General features: G+C 42.4%; 1 protein-coding gene across 1 annotated transcript in view; it reads right to left on the reverse strand.

Moving 5' to 3' along the window:
• The window catches only part of ddx43 (DEAD (Asp-Glu-Ala-Asp) box polypeptide 43), a 78,935-nt gene extending 55,318 nt beyond the window's left edge, over window positions 1-23,617 (reverse strand). Inside the window, exons 1-5 of the mRNA XM_072280388.1 lie at window positions 23,341-23,617; window positions 22,797-22,852; window positions 13,494-13,632; window positions 12,496-12,630; window positions 12,292-12,373 (exon numbers count right to left, since the gene is read on the reverse strand). Coding sequence (XP_072136489.1) covers window positions 12,292-12,373; window positions 12,496-12,630; window positions 13,494-13,632; window positions 22,797-22,852; window positions 23,341-23,617 — 689 coding nt within the window. The remainder of the gene's footprint in view (window positions 1-12,291; window positions 12,374-12,495; window positions 12,631-13,493; window positions 13,633-22,796; window positions 22,853-23,340) is intronic.
• Window positions 23,618-24,894: the final 1,277 nt, after the last annotated feature.

Here is a 24,894-nt window from a genome sequence, read left to right on the forward strand (position 1 = left end):
TTCTGAGTCACAGAGCCAGACTCTGTGCCAGAGACCTGACCGCTGCGTCTTTCTTCTGCTAAGTTATCTCTCCCCCCCGCCCAAAAACAAAGTATCAAAAGTGGTATACTCATTGGTGAAGGCCACAGGGGCACTGATTGCTTAACCCTTTTCCCCTTCCTGACTATCACCCAGTTTCCTGTATCCTGCACTACCTCTATGTCCTTTCTATCACCCCATCAGCCTTCTGAATGATCTGGAATTCATCCACTTCCAGATCCAACTCCTTAACAGGGAGTGGTAGAAGCTGCAGCTGGAAGCACTTCTTTTCTTCCAGGTGTAGTGACCAGGGACACTGGAGGTCCTCCTGACTTCCTACATCCTTGAGAGAAGAATTTCACTATTTGGCATCTCTACTGTTCTACCTGAGCAAATATAAAGAAGGAAAAACAAACTGTGGGGGAAAAAATGTACTTACAGCTTTTTCACTTTCGTTTGCTGAAGCCTCAATGAGTTAAAGCCTCAAAATCCCCACTCTAACTCCAACAATGGCCACTCTGCTCTCCCGGTCTAACTTTAATTTGTTCTTGCTAATCAATCCCAAATATTAATTAGCTGCTGCTCAAACACCAATTCCTTTACTTTAAGCTCTCTAATCTATTTTGGTTCATTGCACAACGCCCAATCCAGAATAGCTGATTTCCTAGTGTGCTCAACCATGAGCTACTCAAAAAAGCCATCTCATAGGCATTCTACAAGTTCCCCCTCTTGAGATCCAGCACCAAACTGATTTTCCCCAATCTACCTGAATATGGAAATCCCCCATGACTATAGTAATGTTGCCCTTTTGACATGCATTTTCTATCCCGTTGTAATTTACAGACCACATCCTTACTACTGTTTGGAGGATGGAACAGAACTCCCATCAGGGTCTTTTTAATCTTGTATTTCTTAGCTCTACCCACAATGATTCTACACCTTTTGATCCCATGTTCATTTCTTTCTAATGATTGATGACTTTTTTTAAAACCAGAGCCACCCCACCCTCTCTACCTGCCTGTCCGTTCGATACAATGTGCATCTTTGGACATTAAGTCCCCAGCTATAATCTTCTTTCAGCTATGATTCAGCGATGCCCACACATCTTACATGCTACAAGTTCATCTACCTTATTCTGTATACTGTGTGCATTCCAATAATACCTTCTGTCCCGTATTCAGTTTTCGATTTTTTTGTCTGCGTTTAACATTGCAACTTATCCCACTGACTACAATTTTGCCCTATCATCCTTGGTAACAGTATCACAGCATAGTGGCCCTGTTTGTAAACCAACTACCCCATCCTCAGCCCTATTTCTCCAATTACCATCGAGTCTGCCCTACCATTCCATCTTGGCTGATTTAATATCCCTCTCAACTCCATTCTCCTGCCTCTCCATGTCACCTTTGCTGCCCTTATTATTCAAGAACCTTTCATTGGGCTGAAAATGCCTGTAACCTTGCTGTATCTTTAAATAAATAAGTATCATAGTTGGCCATACTATGTTAGCACTGGAAGCATGGCAACACTTGTAGGCTGTCCTCAGCACATCTCAGGCTGTGTTAGTCATTGATGCAAAAAAAAAAAAAAAAAAAAAAAACATTTTACTGTGTGTTTCTGATGTACATGTGACAATAAGCTAATATTTATTTCAGAAAAACTCTGCAATGAGTCTCTAAACTTCTAGTCCTGATGAAAGGTCTTGGTCTGAAATGTAGACTGTTCACTTACCTCCACAATTACTAACTGAACCATTGAGTGCATTTGAAATGAAGCTCAATTAAATTATCTGTCACATGCATATTGAAACATCAAAACATATAGTGAAATATGTTGTTTCGCATCAAAGACCAACACAGTCTCTGCATGATCTGTAAGTGTCACCATGCATGCCCCAAGCTGTAATAGTCGAACTAACTGTTACGCTCAATTCAATGAAACAACATTTACAGGGTTAAATTAAACAAAATAAAAAATACCAGGCATGAGATGAGACTAATAGATATTTGCTTAACATGCACTTATAATCTTCATAATTGAGCATTACTCCTAAATCACCTTTACCCTCCAGCTCACACTTTGACACTAAAAGCACAGAGACCTTTCATATGGTTAACATGCCTGTCATTTACTGCACAGGTCCAAGTTTCTTACTATAATAATAAAATAAACATTTCCTTCAGTGAACTAATTACCATTACACCCCTATACAAATTTACCAAAAGCTAATGCACAATACAGCGCAAAAAAATCTAAAGGAGTTTGTACTTCATTTCAAAAAAATTAACGTGATTAACTGTCTGTCCCCATCTTATTTTGTGCATGGTTCAAAAATCAATATATGTCAATAAATCATTTTTCCCCTGTCAATTAAACGAATCAGATTCTGCCAAGCCTTAATATATCAGTGGTCACTTAATGCAGTTCTGTTAATACAGTTAAAAATAGGTTTTTAAATTTGGGTGTCAATACATCAGTTTTAAATTACAAAACATAAAAACTATAAAGATCCACTTCTTGGTAAAATGAGAATACAATAATCAGCTTATTCGCCTTCCTTTAAATCTATTAGCTTTTAAAACCTGTCCTGCTCCGGTAACGTCCATCTTAACTTCTAGCACCAGTCTGAAGGCACACATCCTGTTTTATGGATGGGATCAGTTTTTAAACCAGTGTAAAATAAAATCAGTGCAACACATCACAGAAACTCAATATATGATAACCATAATTTATACTTTAAATTCTTTCACCACTTTCATTGTTTTTGCCCTCTTTACTCAAATTATGTATGTAATGAACAGAATTCCAGCCCGTCAGCCCTCCAGCATAAAGTGATATTGAAGATAAAGGGAAAAAAAAGCCTTATTTCTCACATAAACATCAAATCATACAGTGAAATGCGTCATCTGTGTTAAATCAATTCAGTGAGGAATGTGCTGGGGCAGCCCACGAGTGTCATCACGATTCTGGTGCCAGCATAGCATGCCCACAACTCACTAACCCCAAACCGTATGTTTTGGAATGTGGGAGGAAACTGGAGCATCCAGGGAAAAAAAAACACACATGGTCACAAGTAGAATATACAAACTCCTTACAGCAGTGAGAATTGAATCCCAATCTTACAACTATTTGCTGTAAAGCATGTTGCTACCTGCTATGCTACTGGTAAAAAAAAAATCTAACTGGAATATTGTGTACTCAGGTAATTTATGTTCTATTCCAAATAAAATTGCCTTGTATGTAATTTCAAATAAAGTTAACATTACTGAGACTTTTCACACACTTTCAATTCAATTTAACATGGATTAGACAGAATTGACCAATCAAAATAAATCAACACAGATCAAAGGAAGGTGTGAAGGACCACATACACCTCAGAGAGAAAGACGATGAAAATTGTAAACTGTAAATCCAACATTCTTTCCAAGAGTGTGACAAAGACTATACAGCTATCTGCTTTTCCTGTCTAGCAATTAAAATAACTTGCTTTAAATTACTCTTCGGAGACTGGAATGTTGATGTAACTGTGGAAAAAAAACTAGCATAAGTAACTCCTGACCTTGGTCTGCTCAACACTCTTCTGTAAAAATCCCTCCCACACCTGGAGCCAAAATATGTTTTTCATAGCTATTTCCTTCCTTCCAAATATCATCCCACTAATCAACATCCTCAGAGTAACAGAGTGCTACAACACAGGAAAAGGTCTCTAGATATCAATCGCTATCGGTGCAAAATAAGCTTACCCCTCCAGATCTCCTTTATAACTCCAACGTTCAGCTTAAAGACGATGCACTCTAGTTTTTCAAATCCTGATCTTGAGAGAAAGATTTTGACCATCTCCCCTATTTTTGCCTCTCATAATATTAGGTAGGTGCTGAAGCTTTCCAAGAAACACAGCAATAAAGGTGTTTAGTAGGATGTGACTGGCCAAGAAGACCTACATCTGCTAGAATGATTATCGATATTAATGCAGGAATTAGGACAAAGACAGAAAGCAAGGATAGCAAAGCAGTAATTTTCCTTTGCTGTCAGCGAGGAACCACAGACATTCCATAAAACAGACTGCATGTCCATAGCTGATAACAGTCAAAGCGCAAACACATTATCCTGGACACCGCATTAAATCTAGTGGTTAGGAATTAAACCCAATTGTCCGGAGCACTGAGTCCAAGGACAATCCAACATCACCAAAGGAGACAGAAAGTGGTGGACAAAGTCCAGTCCATCACAGGCAAAGCTCTCCCCAGCACTGAGCACATTTACAAGGAGCGCTGCCACAAGAAAGCAGCATCCATCATCAAGGACCCCATCATTCAGGCCATAATCTAACATTGGACAGGAAATACAGGAGTTTTAGGGCTCACACACTACCTTCAAGGACAGTTATTACCCTACAAATGCGGGCTCCTGAACCAGCATGGATAACTTCGTTCACCTCAACTCTGAACTGATTCCACAACCTACGAACTTACTTTCAAGGACTCCATAACGCAGGTTCTCTGCAAATTTTGCAAATAAATAAATAATGCCAGTCTTCGTTTATGCATCCTTTTTCACAAATCTTATTGTTTATTTTCCAGTAAATGCCTGAAAGAAAATGAATCTCTCAAGGTAGTATATGGTGACATATAAACACTTGGTTAATAAATTTTCTTCGACTTTGAAATGCCCAACTTTTGGCCAAGACTCACTAAACCCATCCTCCCTTTCCAGATGGAGCATATAAACATGAAAAAATATGCACTTTCTGCATTCTTCACACCTGCTAAGTGTTCCAAAGCACTTCATAACCAATTATACTCTTAAATGCAGTCATTTTACACACTGCAAAACTACAAAAACAGCTAGGAGAGAAATAAATGGATATCCAATCTGATGTTACCAGCCGAGGAACAGCAAGGTAGGAACGGACCAGAGATTTGCAAGAATCGTCCTAGGAATGAAAGTGTTAAAAGTATGAGAAGTGTATGATATCTCTGTGTCTGTAATTACGGGAATTTAGAAGAATAAGAGAAATCTCATTTAAACCTGTCAAATATTGAAAGGCCAAGATAGAACAGACGTGGAAAGAATGTTTCCTATCATGAGGGACCAGAGGGCACAGCCTCAGAATACAAGAATATCCCTTTAGAACAGGGATGAGGAGGTCATTCTTTAGCTAAAGTGTGGTGAATCTGTGGAATACCTTGCCATTGACAGCTGTGGAGGACAAGGCATTGGGTACATTTAAAGCAGAAGTTCATAGGTTCTTGTTTAGTAAGAGCAAAGGTTATGGGAAGAAGGCAGGACAATGAGGTTGAGAGAGATAATAGATCAGCCATGATCTAAGGTTGAGCAGATTTGATAGGCTGAATAGCTTTCACCCAGGTCCAGGAGAGAGCTTTAAAAAAAATCAGTGTTTTGTAGCCCTTTTTTTGGAGTTTGAACAGTGGGCAATCGGAGTTCAGAGCTGAATAGTAAAGGTATCTTCATCCAGGTCCAGGAGAGAGCTTTAAGAATCAGCACTTTGTGACTGATTTATCCAAGCTTGAACAGCAGCCAGTTGATGTTCAGGATTCATTAACAAGGCCAAATAAAAGTAAAGCAGGGGCAAGTATAGAAGCCATTGCTAGAGTGGGGTAGTGTTAAGAGTGGGGTAGACTTTTGGCTTTGGCTCAACAGGCTTCGTCAATAACAGGCAAGGTGATATTGTTAAGTATTTGGTAAGCTTTTTTCTACTCATTTTTCAACTGTAAGTGTATAGTTAGGGCAGCTAGTTAAGAACGGCTCCATGGCTGTGTTTTATTCTTTCTGTAAGAGATGGGAATTCCGGGAGACATCCAGCTTCCTGAATAACCACCCCTGCGTCAGACGCACCAAGCTGCAGTTCCTCAGAAAACATGTTAAAGAACTGGAGCTGCAACTTTTGACCTTCGGTTCATAAGGGAAACTGAGTAGATGATAGATGGGAACTACAGTGAGGGAGTCACCCCTAGGTTGCAGGAGGTAGGTGAATGGGAAACCATCAGGAGACGAAGGGAAATAGTCGGTATGGAGTACCCCATGGCTGTTCCCGTCAATAACAGGTATATCAGTTTGGATAATCTTGGAGGGGGGGAAATGGGGGTGGGAGGACTGGGTCTCTGGATGTGTGGTGTATTGTCAGTCTACAGATGTGTGGTTGAGAATATATTGACTGACTGCATTACAGCCTGGTATGAAAACAGCAATGTCCTTGAACAGAAAATTCTACAAAAAGTGGTGGATATGGCACGGCCCAGTCCATCACAGGTAAAGCCCTCCCCACCACTGAGCACGTCTACATAAAACGTTGTTGCAGAAAAGCAGTATCTATCATCAGGGATGCCCACCACCTCAGACATGCTCTCCTTTCACTGCTGTCATCAGGAAGGTGGTACAGGAGTCTCAAGGCTCACACCACCAGGTTCAGGAACAGTTATAAACCCCTCAACCATCAGGCTATTGAATCAAAAGGGGATAACTTCACTCAATTTCACTTGCCACATCACTGAAATGTTCCAACAACCTATGGACTCACTTTCAAGGACTCTTCAACTCATGTTCTCAGTATTTATTGCTTATTTATTGTTTAGTTATTTATTACTACTTTTTTTGTGTATTTGTAGCTTGTTGTCTTTTGCACATTGGTTGAGTGCCCAATTGGTGCAATCTTTCATTGATTCTATTATGGTTATTATTCTATTTTGGATTTATTGAGTATGCCCACAAGAAAATGAATCTCAAGTTTGTAAATGAAACATATGTATTACATTAATAAATGTACATGCAACTTTGAACATCCTCAGACTATGTTGCTCATTGATGCAAAATGACATATTTTACTGTAAGTTCAATTCAAAGATTCCAAGATTCAAACTACATTATCAAAGAATATTTCAATCATACAGTAAAATATGTTGATTAGAGATAGTGTCACCACTGCAGAAAAGAAGGAAGTCATGGAGGGATTGTCTATGGAGTTTTTGTGGGTGGAACTTAGGAATAGGAAGGGGTCAATAACTCTACTGGGTGTTTTTTATAGACCACCCAATGGTAACAGGGACATCGAGGAGCAGATAGGGAGACAGATTCTAGAAAGGAGTAACAATAACAGGGTTAACAACAGGAATTCTGCAGATGCTGGAAATTCAAGCAACACACATAAAAGTTGCTGGTGAACGCAGCAGGCCAGGCAGCATCTCTAGGAAGAGGTGCAGTCGATGTTTCCGGACAAGACCCTTCGTCAGGACTAACTGAAGGAAGAGTGAGTAAGGGATTTGAAAGTTGGAGGGGGAGGGGGAGATCCAAAATGATAGGAGAAGACAGGAGGGGGAAGGATGGAGCCAAGAGCTGGACAGGTGATTGGCAAAAGGGATACGAGAGGATCATGGGACAGGAGGTCCAGGAAGAGTCTCCCCCTCCCCCTCCAACTTTCAAATCCCTTACTCACTCTTCCTTCAGTTAGTCCTGACGAAGGGTCTCGGCCTGAAACGTCGACTGCACCTCTTCCTAGAGATGCTGCCTGGCCTGCTGCGTTCACCAGCAACTTTTATGTGTGTTACAATAACAGGGTTGTTGTGGCGGGAGACTTTAATTTCCCAAATATTGATTGGCATTTCCCTAGAGTGAGGGGTTTAGATGGGGTGGTTGGTTAGGTGTGTTCAGGAAGGTTTCCTGACACAATATGTAGATAAGCCCACAAGAGGAGAGGCTGTACTTGATCTGGTATTAGAAATGAACCTGGTCAGGTGTCAGATCTCTCAGTGGGAGAGCATTTTGGAGATAGTGATCACAATTCTATCTCCTTTACCATAGCATTGGACAGGGATAGGAGCAAACAAGTCAGGAAAACGTTTAATTGGAGTAAGGGGAAATATGAGGCTATCAGGCAGGAACTTCAAAGCATCAATTGGAAATAGATGTTCTCTGGGAAACGTACGAAAGAAATGTGGCAAATGTTCAGGGGATATTTGCATGGGGTTCTGTGTAGATACGTTCCAATGAGACAGGGAAAGAATGGTTGAGTACAGGAACCGTGGTGTACAAAGGCTGCTGTAAGTCTAGTCAAGAAGAAAAGAAGAACTTACGAAAGCTTCAAAAAACTAGGTAATGATAGAGATCTTGAAGATTATAAGGCTAGCAGGAAGGAGCATAAGAGTGAAATTAGGAAAGCTAAAAGGGGCCATGAGAAGGTCTTGGCAGACAGAATTAAGGAAAACCCCAAGGAATTCTACAAGTATGTGAAGGGTAAGAGGATAAGACATGAGAGAATAAGACCAATCAACTGTGACAGTGGAAAAGTGCGTATGGAACTGGAGGAAATAGCACAGGTGCTTAATGAATACTTTGCTTCAGTATTCACTACGGAAAAGGATCTTGGCGATTGTATGGATGACTTGCAGTGGGCTGAAAAGCTTCAGCAGGTAGATATTAAGGAAGAGGATGTGCTGAAACTTTTGGAAAGCATCAAGTTCGATAAGTCACCAGGACCTTACGGGATGTTCCCCAGGCTACTGTGGGAAATGAGGGAGGAGATCACTAAGCCTCTGGCGATGCTCTTTACATCAATGAGAACGGGAGAGGTTCCGGAGGATTGGAGGGTTGCGGATGTTGTTCCCGAATTCAAGAAAGGGAGTAGGGATAGCCCAGGAAATTATAGACCAGTGAGTCTTACTTCAGTGGTTGGTAAGTTGATAGAGAAGATGCTGAGAGGCAGGATTTATGAACATTTGGAGAAGCATAATATGATTAGGAATAGTCAGCATGGCTTTGTCAAAGGCAGGTCGTGCCTTACGAGTCTGACTTAATTTTTTTTGAGGATGTGACTAAACACACTGAGAGCCGTGGATGTAGTGTATGTGGATTTTAGCAAGGCATTTGATAAGGTACCCCATGCAAAGCTTACTGAGAAAGTAAGGACACAGGGGATCCAGGGGGACATTGCTTTGTGGATCCAGATCTGGCTTGCCCAGAACGCAAGAGTGGTTGTAGACGGGTCACGTTCTGCATGGAGGCCAGTGACCAGTGGTGTGCCTCAAGGATCTGTTCTGGGACCCCTACTCTGTGATTTTTATAAATGACCTGGATGAGGAAGTGGGGGGATGGGTTAGTAAATTTGCTGATGACACAAAGGTTGGGGGTGTTGTGGATAGTGTGGAGGGCTGTCAGAGGTTACAGTGGGATATTGATAGGATACAAAACTGGGCTGAGAAGTGGCAGACGGAGTTCAACCCAGATAAGTGTGAAGTGCTTCATTTTGGTAGGTCAAATATGATGGCAGAATATAATATTAATGGCAAGACTCTTGGCAGTGTGGAGGATCAGAGGGATCTTGGGGTCCGAGTCCATAGGACACTCAAAGCTGCTGCGCAGGTTGACTCTGTGGTTAAGAAGGCATATGGTGTACTATGGTGCATTTCATCAATCATGGGCTTGAGTTTAAGATCCGAGAGGTAATGTTGCAGCTATATAGGACCCTGGTTAGACCCCACTTGGAGTACTGTGCTCAATTCTGGTCACCTCACTACAGGAAGGACGTGGAAATCATAGAAAGGGTGCAGAGGAGATTTACAAGGATGTTGCCTGGATTGGGGAGCATGCCTTATGAGAATAGGTTGAGTGAACTCAGCCTTTTCTCCTTGGAGTGACGGATGATGAGGGGTGACCTGAAAGAGTTGTATAAGATGATGAGAGGCAGTGATCATGTGGATAGTCAGAGGCTTCTTCCCACGGCTGAAATGGCTAGCACGAGAGGGCATAGTTTTAAGATGCTTGGAAGTAGGTACAGAGGAGATGTCAGGGGTAAGTTTTTTACGCAGAGAGTGGTGAATGTGTGGAATGGGCTGCCGGCAACAGTGGTGCAGGCGGAAACGATAGTCTTTTAAAAGACTCCTGGATGGATACATGGAGCTTAGAAAAATAGAGGAATACGGGTAAGCCTAGGTAGTTCTAAGGTAAGGACATGTTCAGCACAGCTTTGTGGGCCGAAGGGCATGTATTATGTTGTAGGTTTTTCTATGTTCTATGTTTCTATTCGTAATAATCATTCAAGAATCAATAGAGTCTGGCATGATTGCAGAGGGCAGGAAAATCACTCCACTTTTCAGGAAGGGAGGGAGGCAGAAGAAAGGAATTATAGGTAATTTAGCTTGACCTTAGTGGCTGGGAAGATGTTGGAATCACTAAGAATGTGGTTTTAAGGTACTTGGAAGCACATGACAAAATAGGCCCAAGTCAGCTTGGTTTCCTCAAAGGAAAATCTTGCCTGACAAATTTGTTGGAATTCTTTGCAGAAATAACAGGCAGGATAGACAAATGAAAATCGGTGGATGTTGTGTACTTGGATTTTTAGAAGGCCTTTGACAAGGTGCTGCACATGAGGCTGCTAAACAAGATAAAAGCCGGGTATTACAGGAAGGATACTAGCATGGATAGAGCTTTGGCTGATTGGCAGGAGGCAAAGAGTGGGAATAAAGGGATCCTTTTTGAATTGGCTGCTGAATGCTAGTGGTGTTCTACAGAGGTTTGTGTTGAGACCACTTCTTTTTACATTGTATGTCCATAATTTGGATGATGGAATTGCTGGCTCTGTGGTAATGTTGAGCAAGCAGAAGTGCTACGTAAGGGCACAGATAAAGGAGAATGGGCAAAGTGGCAGATGGAATACAGTGTAAGGAAGTGTATGGTCATGCACAATGGTTGAAGCGATAAAAGCAAAGATTATTTTTTAAATAAGGAGAAAATTAAAAAGTCAGAGTTGCAAAGGGATTTGGGTGTCCATGTGCTGAGTTCCCTAAAGGTTTATTTGCAGGTTGAGTTGGTGGTGAGGAAGGTGACTGCAAAGTTAGCATTCATTTCAAGAACACTAGAATATAAAAGCAAGGATGCAATGCCGAGGCTGCACAATGCACTGGTGAGGCCTCACTTGGAGTACCGTGAGAAGTTCTGGGCCTCTTATTTAAGAAAGGATGTGTTGACATTGGAGAGGGTTCAGGGGAGGTTTATGAGAATAATAGTGTTAACATATGGGCAGTGATTGAAGGCTGTGGTCCTGGACTTGCTGGAATTTAGAAGAATAGTTTTTATTTGGGGGGGCGGATCTCATTGAAACCTACTGAATATTGAAAGGCGTAGATAGAGTGGATCTGAAGAGGATGTTCCCTTTGGTGGGGTAACTCTAGAACCAGAGGGCACAGCCTCAAAATAGAGGATTGTCCATTTAGAACACAGACAAGGAGGAATTTCTTTTAGCCAGAGGAGGGTGAATCTGTGGAGTTTGTTGCCACACGCGGCTACCGAGGCTAGGTCACTGGGTGCATTTAAGGCAGAGGTTGATAGGTTCTTGATTAGTCAGGGCATGTAATGTTATGGGGAGAAGGCAATAAAATAGGTTAAGAGAGAAATGATTAGCCATGATGAAATGGTGGACTAGACTCATTGGGCTGAATGACCTAATTTTGCTCCTAATGCCTCATGGGCTAATTCTGCTCCTTTGTCTTACGCAACAGCATAGGAAAACACATCTCCTCAAGGTAGTGCTGTGGGACCTTTCACACCCACCTAATACATCATACAGATTCACTGTTTAACATATTTGAAGAACTAACTCTACTACTCCTGCTATAGAACTTTCTCTGATCTTTACATTCTCCTATAGCACAGCCTTCTTGCTCATACAAGAGAGCTAGACCTATCACCATAACTAAACACAAAAGATTCCGCAGGTGCTGGAAATCCACACAAAATCCTGGAAGAACTCAGCAGTTTGGCCCCAAGCATCCACTCTCTTTCTTCTTCAGCCCTTTACCTTTGCTACCCATCACCTTCCAGCTTCTCACTTCATCCCACCTCTTCCACCCACCTTCCTCTTCACCTGGTTTCAACCTGCTATCTTTACTCTCTCCCCTCCTCTACTTTCTTATTCTAGTTTCTTCTTTTCTTCCTTTCAGCTCTCGATGAGGTCTACAACATTGACTGTTTATTCCTCTTCATAAATGTTGTCTGACCTGCTGAGCTACTCCAGCATTTTGTGTGTATCACTGAGTGTGGAAAATCATTTTTCTGCATTCCACCATTTGAATGAAGTTGCAGTCTAGTGAGACAACTTGGATTTTCAGTCTCAGACCAGATTGCCAGTTAACTTCTTTCAGAGAATGAAGGAAACAGGGGAAGTAAATAATATTTCTACTCATTCAGACTCAAGTTCAGTTCATTGAAAGATGCTATGAAATAATTAAAATTTGGAATTTATATCAGATTCTTGTACTAAATTACCTCCAATTGGAAACTTCTGTTGGTGTCATATTGATGACTGACTCAGCTTCGATATAGAAGTTTTTTTTGATAGGCGAAAGACCTTAAAGCAAGAGGAGAAAGCTGTTACTCTGGATCCTCTTGACATGGATGAAGGGCATACAGGCTTGCCCATACTGATGACCACAGCCTCAGTGTTTAATTGAAGCAGAGGGAAATACTAACCAGCCCACTTCATAGCTTTGTATTTTTCCTTGTTCTCACGCACCGAACTCCAGTTAATCATAGGACGGGTCGAGTCTGCGCGGCCACATGCAACTGAAGAAGTGACTGACCTGCTGCCGATCTTTGAAGCAACACCTTTTAAGGATGGGCAGAGAGGAAAGCAAGAAGGCAATCATTTAGTGCCGATTTCTGAAGGAGATGAAGTTCTTAAGTTGGGAGTTGTTAGCACAGGTTGATAAGACAAATGTGACAAGACAATGATTTTCAAGATTCAAGATTATTTGTCATTCTTCAGTACACAAGGGTAAAGGAAAGCAAAATGATTATTACTCCAGACCTAATGCAGCATAAACACAATAAGCATAAAAACACAATAAAAAATTGAAACTCACAGCAAATCTAACAGCAATCCTACAAAATAAAATGTATAAGTAACTATTATATACATAGACTGATTATATGCACATAAAGTGTCTTTAGGTGATGCTATGTAGTAGTGATGGTGGCGGGGGGGGGTGGAAAGAAGGGGATTAATAGGTGCAGATGTTGAAGAGCCTGACAGGTTGGGGGAAGTAACTGTTTTGAGTCTACTGATCCTGGTGTGGATACTGCGTTGCCTCTTCCCTGCTGGGAATGGGACAAGCCCCTATGGACTCTCCCCAGCATGGGTCTACACAAACTGACAATACACCACACAATATGACAGAGTGCCCAATATATCGAAGTGCTGAGAATATTGAACGACAGTCCATATAGCACATGGAGAGAAACAATAAAGTCAACTCTAAAATCCAGGCTGACATTGGTGGCATTAAGAACCAAATCCTGGGATCTGTTTTATCACAAAAACTTTCAGTTAACACCTCCTTCCACACCCAAATCAAAGAACAAATATAAAACATACACATTAGTCCCTGACAATTTTAAAGCAATATGATACTTGTGATTCAATTTCAAAAATCATGTTAAAAGAAAAATCAAGGACTGTTCAGACGTACCTCGATAAATCCTTCCTACTCCATTCAGATAATCTATATTTCTCTTCTCAATTAGATTCTGAATCAGTTCTTTAGCTTTCAGCTGGGCCTCATGGCTGCCAAAAAGCTTCACCTCAACTTCAACATCACCTTTTAGTATCTGTCATGAAAAATGTTTATTTTTTAGTTTATTTATAGATACAGTACTGTAACAGGCCTTTCCGGCCCAAAAAGCCCATGCTTCCCAATTATATCCATGTGACTTGCATGTCTTTGGAGTATGGAAGGAAAGCAATGTGACCAAGGGAAGAATGCACAAACTCCTTATATAGTGGCAGAATTGAACCAGATCACCGGTGTAAGTGTTCTTAACCACTACATTAATTGTGCTGCCCTGTATACAAATATAAATATATTTTTGTCTATAAATAGAGTATACACTGAATAAACCTTGTACCCCAGAACGGGTACATGGAGCTCAAATATGCCACTGATGTACACTCAAAATACTCTAAACCTGGCTGTACGCTTAGTGAGATAGGCAACAGTTCCTTCCATCTCTGACATGAGAAACATAACATTTACACGGTTTATTATGCTGCTCAAACATGATAGGAAGAAGCAGCACACTAAATGAAGCACAAGGTAACTGTGGCCAGCAAGGGAAGTCAGGGAGAGCATGAAAACAAAAGAGAAAGCATATGACATGGCAAAAGTTAATGGGGTGCCAGAGGACTGGAAGTTTTTAAAAGCCAGAGGACTAATAAAAAAAACTATGAGAAGTTGAAATGGAAGTAGCTTACCTTTATTTGTCATATGTACATCGAAACATCAAAACATACATTACAGTGAAATACATCATGGGTGTCAATGACCAACAGTCTGAGGATTGAGCTGAGGTAGCCTGCAAGTGTTGCTATGCTTTCGGTGCAAATGCAGCATGCCCACTACTTACTAGCCCTAAAGAGTACATCTTTGGAATGTGGAAGGAAACCAGAGCACCCAGAGAAAACCATGCAGTCACAGGTAGAATGTACAAACTCCTCACAGACAACAGTGTGAATTGAGCCTCAATCAGTGATCACCAGCACTGTAGTGTAGTGCTAACCACTAAGCTACCATGGCCACCCATAGTATAAGGATAAATTAGCCAATAATATAAAATATGATTCCAAGATATAAAGGTACATGAAAGGCAAGAGAGGCGCGAAAGTAGACATTGGTCACTTGAAAATGATGCTAGAATAGTGGTACAGGTTTCCCCCGCCATCCAAAGATAGAGCGTTCCTATGAAACGGTTCGTAAGCCGGAATGTCATAAAGCGAGGAAGCAATTACCATTTATTTATATGGGAAAAATTTGTGAGCGTTCGCAGACCCAAAAATAACCTAACGAATCATGCCAAGTAACACATAAAACCTAAGATAACAGTAACATATAGTAAAAGCAGGAATAATATGGTAAATACACAGCTTATATAAAGTAGAAATACTTTTCCACAATCACTGCCTGACCTGTTCTCCGTAGCGAAAATCTCACGCAAGTGCCGTCGGCAAAAACACGGCGCAAGCGCTCTCCAGTAACCTTTAAGCTATAAAGCTGTCAAATCATACCAAATAACACATAAAAATACACAGCCAATATAAAGTAGAAATAATGTATGTACAGTGTAGTATCACTTACCGGAATTGGGAAAGCGCGGAGCACACTGATGGTGGTGTGTTAGACTGAGTTGTCGGAATTTGGGTGGTGCAGTGGCCCCCACCCTCCGGGCAGCGAACCGATACCGATCCGCGAAGCATGCAGCAGTAGCCAGGAGGCACACAGCACATCTTTAAGAAAAAAGCCAAAATAAACATGCTAATTAATTACGTGCCAGGTGGCATCTAATTAATTAGCATGTTTATTTCGGCTTTTTTCTTAAAGATGTGCTGTGTGCCTGCCGGCCACTGCTGCATTCTCCGTGAATCGGTATCTGTCTGCGGCCTGTGTGTTGGGGTGGTGGGACATTGGGGTGTCATCTCGTCGTCTGTTTCCATTAGGGCAGGCAGCTCACCTTCTCCTATGACTGCCCGCTTCAATGTCGAAGGTCGAGGATCGTCGTCTGCTGTGGCTGATGTGGAATGCTTACTTGACTGCTGAGCCTCGCGCATTTTTCTATCATACAGTTCTTTGTAAGCACTCAAACCATCCTGCAAATATCCCCTAAACCGACGTACCCTTTCAAAATTAAAGTCATACTTTATCACTACTTATTCGGTTTCGATTGTTATCCTTTCCTCTTCCAATTGCATCAGCTCTTTATCTATCAGTTCTTGGCCATAGGATGGCAAAACCTCTTCAACATCATTTTCGTCAGCTTCCACAAGCCAAACTCACTTAGTCCTTACTTCGTTCACCATGATCAAAACACTTAATTATGTCTAGTTTTACGCTAAGTGTAACACCCTTACGAGCTCTTTCAGGCTTTTCTGATACCATAGAACTCATCTTGCAAACGGCTGCTCACAGGCACGTGTTTAAGCAATGCGAGCGAGAATGCCATTCTGAATCTGGGGGAGAGCGGCTGCTCGGGGCGCGCGCTGCCTTTTATCACGGGCTGATTTTTTTGTAACAGTGAAAACACCTGCTGTTAGCAAAACCGGGTACTAATGTAGGTCTTTCGTAACATTGGGATTTCATAAAGCAAACGTTCGAAAAGCGGGGGACACCTGTAATAGGAAACAGGTAAATAGTAAAGAAACAAAAATACTTTGCATCAGTCTTCACAGTGAAGGACATCTGTAACATGATAGAAATTCAAGAAGCAAGTGTAATGGCTGTTACTAAAGAGAAGATGGTGCTGAGGAAGGTGAATGGTCTGAAGGTAGATAAGTCATCCAGACAAGATGAAGTACAGCTCAGAAGTAGCTGAAGAGATTGTGGAGGCATTAGTAGTGATCTTTCAAGAATCACTTGAGTCAGGGAGAGTCCCAGAGGATCAGAGATACACAAACTTGACACCTCTGTTTAAGAAAGGAGGGAGACAGAATTCATTAAATTATAGGCCAGTTAGCCTGACTTAGGTGGTTGGTAGGATTTTAGAGTCCATTATCAAGGCTGAAATTACAGAGTACCTGGAAGTATATAACAGGGCAAAATCAGCACAGCTTCATTAAGGGGAGATTTTGCCCGACTTTGAGGGATCCTTTCAGTAGGTGATTAGTGGAGTACCAAACGTGGAGGAATGAGTAGCATCGTAGGGAAGAGTCTGTAGGAGGACTTGAACAGGTTGTCAGAATGGATAAAGAGATGGAAGTTGGAATGCTATTTCGTAAGGAGAATAAAGGTGTAGACCATCTTAAATGGAGAAAAAAAATTCAGAAATCAGAGGTGCAAAGAGACTTGGGAGTCCTACTTCAGGGCACCGCTACGGTTAACTTGCAGGTTGAATGAGTAGTAATTTCGAGAGGACTAGAAGATAAAAATAAGGATGTACTACAGAGATTTTATAAGACGTTGGATAGGCACCATTTGGAATAGTGAGAGCAATTTTGGGCCACATGTCTAAGCATGGCTGCACTGGCCTTGGGAGAGGTTTCAGAGGAGGTTTACAAGAATGAAAGGCTGAACATATGAAGAACATTTGATGTCTCTGAACCTGTATTCAATAGAGTTCAGAAAGATGAGAGGAAATCTCATTGAAACCTACTGGATACTGAAAGGTCTGGACAGAATGAACGTGGAGAGGATCTCCATTTGTAGGAAAGTCCAGCAAGCGTGGGCACAACTTCAGAATAGAAGGATGTCTGTTTGGAACTGAAATGAGGAATTTATTCAGCCAGAGGGTGGTGAATATGTGGAGTTCATTGCCACAGATAGGTATGGAAGCAAGACATTTATGACAGAGATACAGAGGATCTTGATTGGTTAAGGGGGTTAAGGGTTGCCACAGACACGCAACTGGGTGACTGTCAAGAGAAAGAGGGGAAATACACAGAGTACACTTGTGGCCATTCCCCTCAATAATAAGTATACAACTTTAGATACCATTGAGGGGGACGACCTACCGGGGGCGGGGGGCAACAGTGACTGGGTCTCTGGCACTGAGTCTGGTGCTGTGGCTCAGAAGAACAGAGAGATGAAGAGGACTGCAGTGTTGATAGGAAATTCCTTAGTCAGAGGAACAGACGCGAAGTTCTGTTGGTGCGATAGAGACACTGGACGGTATGCTGCCTCTCTGGTGCCAGGATCAGGGATGTCTCAAACCATGTCCATGGCATTCAAGGAAGAGGGTGAGCAGCCAGAAGTCTTGGTACATATTGGCACCAGTTTCATACTGTAGGTAGACAAGATGAGGTGGTCCTGAAGAGAGATTTTAGGGAGCTAGGTAGAAAGCTGAGAAAAAGGACCTCCAGAGGTAGTAACCTCTGGATTGTTGTCTGTGCCACATGCCAGTGATGGCAAGAATAGGATGATTTGGCAGGTGAATATGTGGCTGAGGAACTGGTGCAGGGGGCAGGGATTCAGATTTATGGATCATTGCGATCTCTTCTGGGGAAGGCATGACCCGTACAATAGGGACAGGTTATACCTGAACCCAAGGGGATCCAATATTCTTATGGGCAGGTTGGCTAGGGTTGTTTGGGTGGGTTTAATTTGGCAGGGGGATGGGAACCAGAGTGATAGTGTGGAAGATGAGGTAGTTGGTCTACAAACAGAGGCAACGTATACTGAGACTCTGAGCAAGGAGGGGCTAGGGCAAAATTGCAGTCAACAGAATGAGTTGTAATGTAAAAGGCGGACAAAATTGAAAAAGGTGAATACAGAACGAAAGGTGTTATATTCAAATATGAGCAGTACACAGAATAAGGTTGATGAAGTTGTAGCACAGATACAGATTGGCAAGTGTGATGTTGTAGGCATCACTGACTCATGGCTGAAAAAAGATTATAGCTAGGAGCTTAGTGTCCATGGATATGCAATGTATCGTTAGGACAGGTAGGAAGGCAGAGGGGGTGATGTGGCTCTGTTGGTAAAAGAAAACAACTTAATTATCAGAAAGAAATGACATAGGGTCAGAAGGTGTTGAATCTTTGTGGATAGAGCCAGGGAACTGCAAGGGTAAAAAGACCCTGAAGGGAGTTACATACAGACCCTCAAACAGTCGTAAGGATGTGGTTTACAAGTTATAATGGGGAATAGAAAATCGATGCCAAAAAGGGCAATGTTACAATATTTGTAGAGATTTCAATATTCAGGTAGATTGGGAAAATCAGGTTGGTGCAGGATTCTAAGAGGGGGAATTTCTAGAATGCCTACAAGATGGCTTTTCAGCGCAGCTTGTGATTGAGCCCACTAGGGGATCAGCTATTCTGGATTGGGTGTTGAGCAATGAACTGGAATTGATTAGAAAGCTTAAGGTAAAAGAACCCTTAGAGGCAAGAGATCATAATATGATTGGATTCACGCTGAATTTTGAGAAGCTTAAGTCAGGTGTATCAGTATTACAGTGGAGTAAAGGAAATTACAGAGGCATGAGAGAGAAGTTGGCCAGAATTTATTGGAAAATAACACTGGTAGAGATGACAGCAGAGCAGCAATGGTTGGAATTTCTGGAAGCAAATCGGAGGGCATAGGACATTACATCTCAAAAGCGGGATCTCCCAATGGCCACCCATTTTAATTCCACTTCCCATTCCCATATCTATCCATGGCCTCCTCCATTGTCCTGATGAGGCCACACTTAGGTTGGAAGAACAACACTTTATATTCTGTCTGGGTGGCCACCAACCTAATGGCATGAACATCAATTTCTCAAATTTCCAGTAATGCCTCCCAACACCCCCCCCTCCACCAAATTCACCATTTTCCATCCCCTTTTCCCTCCCTCACCTTATCTCCTTACCCAGACACTGCCTCCATCTGGTGCTCCTCCCCCTTTTTCTTTCTTCCATGGCCGTCTGTCTCTTTCACCAATCAACTTCCCAGTTCTTTACTTCATCACTCCCCCCCCGCCCAAAGTTTCACCTATCACCTCGTGTTTCACTCTTTCCACCCCACCCCCCAAACTTTTAAATCTACTCCTCAGCTTTTTTCTCTAGTCCTGCTGATGGGTTTTGGCCCAAAATGTTGACAGTACTTTTTTCCATAGATACTGCCTGGTCTGCTGAGTTCCTACAGCAGTTTGTGTGAGTGTGCTGCTTGGATTTCCAGCAACTGCAGATTTTCTCATTTGTGATCCCAAACAGAAAGTAGTATTCTAAAGGCAAGATGATAAAACCATGGCTAACAAGAGAAGTGAGCCAACATAAAAGCCAAAGAGAAGGCAAAAAAAATAGTGGAAAGTTAGAGGATTGGGAAGCTTTCAAAACTAACAGAAGACAACTTAAAAAGTAATTAAGGTAAAGGTGGAATACAAAAGTAAGCTAGCCAATGATATTAAAAAGGATACCGAAAGTTTCTTCAGATACATAAAGTGTAAAGGAAAGGCAGGAGTGCATAAAGGATTGCTGGAAAATGATACTGGGGAGGTTGTAATGGGGGACAAGGAAATGGCGGATGAACTGACTATTTTGCTTCAGTCTTCACTGTGGAAGACACTTGCAGTATGCTGGAAGTTCTAGGTATCAGGAACTATGAAGTGTGTGAAGTTACCATAACTAGAGAGAAGGTTCTTAGGAAACTGAAAGCTCTGAAGGGAGACAAGTTTCCTAGACCAGAGGGTGTACACCCCAGGGTTCTGAAAGAGGTGGCCGAAGAGATTGTGGAGGTATTAATAATGATCTTTCAAGAATCACTAGATTCTGGAATGGTTCTGGGAGACTGGAAAATTGCAAATGTCACTCCACTCTTCAAGAAGGGAGACAGGCAGGAGAAAGGAAATTATAGGCCAGTTAGTCTGAACTCAGCGGTTGGGAAGATGTTGGAATCAATTATTAAGGACGAGGTCTCAGGGTACTTGGAGGCACATGATAAAATAGGCCATAGTCAGCATGATTTCCTCAAGGGAAAATCTTGCCTGACAAATGTTGTTGGAATTCTTTGTAGAAATAACAAGCAGGAAAGATAAAGGAGAATCGGTTGATGTTGTGTACTTCAATTTTCAGAAGGCCTTTGACAAGGTGCCACATGCGAGGCTGCCTAACAAGCTACAAGCCCATGGTATTACAGGAAAGATTCTAGCATGGATAAAGTAGTGGCTGATTGCTAGTGACCAGTGGTGTTCCACAGGGGGCTGTGTTGGGACCGATTCTTTGTACTATATATGTCAATGATTTGGATGATGCAATTGATGACTTTGTTGCAAACTTTGCAGACGATACGATGACAGATGGGAGGACGCACGCAGTTTTGAGAAAACAGGGAAGCTACAGGACAGACAGATGAGGAGAATGGACAAAGAAATGGCAGATGGAATACAGTGTTGAGAATGAAGGGTCATGCATTTTGGTAGAATAAAGATACAGTTAATTATCTTCTGAATGGTGAGAAAATACAAAAAACTGAGGGACTTGAGCATCCTTGCGCAGAATGCCCTGAAGGTTCATTTGCAGGCTGAGTCTATGGTGAGGAAGGCAAATGAAATGTTAGCATTCATTTCAAGAGGACTAGAATATAAAAGCACTGCATTTACTGGAATTTAGAATGAAGGGTGACCTAATTGAAACTTTTTGAATGGTGAAAGACCTTGATAGAGTGGATGTGGAGAGGATGTTTCCTTAGACAGGAGTGTCTAACACCAGAGGACACAGCCTCAAAATAGAGGGTCATCCTTAAGAACGGAGATGAGGAAGAAATTCTTTCTCCAGAATGTGGTGAATCTGTGGAATTTGTTGCCACAGGCAGCTGTGGAGGCCAAGTCTTTAACGCAGAGGTTGTTAGATTCTTGATTCATCAAGGCACAAAGGGATGCAAGGAGAAGGCAGGAGATTAGGGCTGAATGGAAAAATAGATCAGCCACGATGAAATGGTGGAGCAGACTTGATGGGCCAAATGGCCTAATTCTTCTCCATTATCTTATTTTCTAAGTGAGAGAATGGGATTGAGAAAAAAAATGATCAGTTTAGGTTGATTAAATGACTCTTTTACCAAAGCCAGTATCATTATATTTGAGACCTAAAACTGTCAGAATGTTTAGTGCAGTTAGCAGAACATTATTCCTGTTTTAAGCAGCATCCTTTCTGCAGGCTATGTGACAAATAAATTCACTGCACCACAATCCCAAGCTGTGCTGGTTGGTAGGTTAACTGGCTGCTGTAATTTACCTACAATATAGATGGATAGCAGGATGATCAGGCTGGAATTGATTGGCATATGAGACGAGGTAACAGAGAAAGTGGGGGAAATGGGAACAAGGGGAAGCCTCTGGACAGTCAACATGGATTCAAGGGGCTACAAGGATCACTATAGTATAAAATGAGAAATGCCATTCTTCAATACCTCCTGAAATAGCTTCTCCAGATCACAGCGCTACTTTTCTCAACCCAGTGATAATGGGACTGGAGACAAGCAATTCAAATAGTTGGATGGAGCAGTAAGGCTGGTTCAGACCACAGACATATACAAGGCCAGTAGCAATTCTGTAAGTCAAGTTATTGGTACTAATGTGCCAAATATTGCCACACCTTTGAGTAGCAGGTGATTTAAACTAAACTAGAAGTCCCTTACGTGCAGCCATACAACCAGGAAAACAAGCATGAGACACTACAACACTGTAAAGGCCTTCTGACCCAAATATTGTGCTGACCTTTTAACCGAATTTATGATCAATCTAAACTTTCCCTCTCAATAACACTCTATTTTTCAATCCGCCAAATGCTTAAGAGTTTCTTAAATGTCTCTATTGTATCTGCCTCTACCACTACACCAGCAGGGTATACCATGCACTCACCACTCTGTATAAAGAACCCACCACCCACCTCTGACATCCCCTCTATTTCCATCAATCACCTTAAATTATGCTCTCTGGTATTAGCCATTTGAACCCTGGGAAAAGTATCTAACTATCCCTGCAATTTATATCTTTTATCACGTTGTACACCTCTATCAAATTACCTCTCATCTTCCTTCACCCCAAAGAGAAAAGCCCTAGCTCGCTCAACCTATTTTCAATAAGACATGCTCTCTAATCCATGCAGCATTCTGATAAATCTCCTCTGTACTCTCTTTAAAGCTTCGACATCCTTCTTATGAGGTGACCACAACTGAGAACAAAGGTACGCCATTGATTTTTTGGAAGGGGCAGGGAGGGAGTGAGGGGAAAACAAAAACGTTCTACAATCATTTCAATGATCTTCATCAGAACTAATTTCAGCTTTGACAGAGTTCTCAAAAAGTCCTTGCCTGAATTTTTGATCCTGATGCTTCTTCCAAGTCACGTATTTTCGATCCTCCACGACCTAAATACGCGTGGAAGATGACATTAAACCCTCAGATGGATGATGCTTAACTTGCAAGCAAAGATTTTTAACTAAATTATCAAGGTGGTTGGTTGATTTTTCAAATCGCAGATATCCACACCAGGGCATTTCATAAATCCCAAAAGCTAATATCTCATTTTATTTATCCTAGAAATCATAACAGTTGTCTTAAATATGTAAATAACCTCTGGCGTTTGTTAGATCCTGCCTCTCTCACCCAGGTGTTTAACCTTGACCCTCATCCTCAAGCCTGGGTGTTCAACACTGACCCTTATTCTCACGTCTGGATGATTACCCTAACTCTGATGCTTCGGTTTTCCCCTCAGCCCTATATACGCCAGGTATTTTACTGACCCCATACCCATGTTTATCCTGACCCTTACATCCGGGTTTAAACAAACCGTAGCACCACACCCAAGTGTTTAACCTTTAATTCCCACACCCGGGTGTTTGACTCTGACCCTCACCTATCACGGTGCCCACCGCCGTGCTCTCCATGTAGAAGCTGAGGGGGGAGGACGACCCCGACCGCTCAGCCCCACCGCCTCGTTCCCAAGCCCCTGTCCGCTCCACCCGCTGCCGACCCCGGCCATACTGTCCACGGAATCCCTTCCAGTCACCGGACCCCAGCTCGTAGCTCTGGCCCAGGGGCCGCGCAGGAGCACGGCTGGGCGCAGGCGGCCGGCACTCGACGCGAGGCTTCAAACTCCTCTCGCCGTCGCTCTCCCCCTCCCAGTCCGACATCGCTTGCCCACCCGCGCCTGCGCGCTAATCGCAGTGACCGCTTGGGCGCCCAATATCAGGCGCGAGCGGGGTGTGGTGTCCGGGCGCGCGACACCTTGGGAACGCTGTTAATCCCAGCCAGTGTCGCCCCTTCCGTTCCAACCATGGAACAACCCAATTTCAGCACAACTCCAGACCCAACTGGACACCACAATTATTAGTACACCCTAATCCCAATAAAAACGCCCCCACCCCGTCCCCATCGTGGGGTCTCAATCCCAGTCATGAAAAGGACAAGCCAGTCCCAATAGGTCACCTAAGGACACATTAAGACCCTAACCCCATTAGTACCCCCAATATTGGTAGACAGTACAAACTATCAACAGACTTTGATCCCAACAGCACACCTCAAATCTATCAGTGCAGAACAAAACCCATCAGCATTCCTGATATCCAATTGGCTTTATTTCTTCCATCCTTCACATATGTGAGGAGCAAAAATCTTTGTTAAATCTCCCTCTGAATGTACAATGTGCAAATGATAGTAAATTGTAATCAGTATGTACAGTAAGATATACAACAGAACAGTCAATATAGCTTAAAAATACATTTGTGTCAGTGTGAATTAATCAGTCTGATGGCCTGGTGGGAGAAGCTGTCCGAGCCTGTTCGTTTTGGCTTTAATGTTGCGTTACGTTTCCTGGATGGTAGCAGCTGGAACAGTTTGTGGTTGGGGTGACTCCAGTCCCCAATGATCCTTCAGGATCTTTTTACTCACCTGTTACTGTAAATGTCTTGAATAGTGGGAAGATGTGCTGGCCTGTCTGTACCACTCTCTGCAGAGCCCTGCAATTGAGGGAAGTACAGTTTCCATACCAGGCAGTGATACAGCCAGTCAGGATGCTCTCAATTGTGCTCCTGTAGAAAGTCCTTAGTATTAGTCCGTGAGCCAGGACCCCAAATTTGGGCCACCAGTACCATCTGGGGGAAATAATTCTTATAGTAATTTTTGGCAAGGTACACGCGCCTAGTGCTAGAAAATATATGATAGCATTGCAGCAGTGGTAGCTCTATCAAGAATAGTGGAAGATCTCTATGGGGTGAAGAGACTGGTCATGAGTTGCAAGGTATCACAGGCACACAGATGGTGAGGCAGTGGAGGAGTTGCCTGACCAAAGTCAGTAACAAAAATAGTCTCATCAGCTTCATAGTCCGTGAATGGAGGAAGGTGGAGTGCAGAGCAAAGCTACAGGAAAAGATTCTGTATGCAACAGTGAATGACAAATGTTACAGAATCA

The sequence above is a fragment of the Mobula birostris genome, chromosome 2 (assembly GCF_030028105.1).
Source record: "Mobula birostris isolate sMobBir1 chromosome 2, sMobBir1.hap1, whole genome shotgun sequence".
NCBI classification, from domain to species: domain Eukaryota; kingdom Metazoa; phylum Chordata; class Chondrichthyes; order Myliobatiformes; family Myliobatidae; genus Mobula; species Mobula birostris.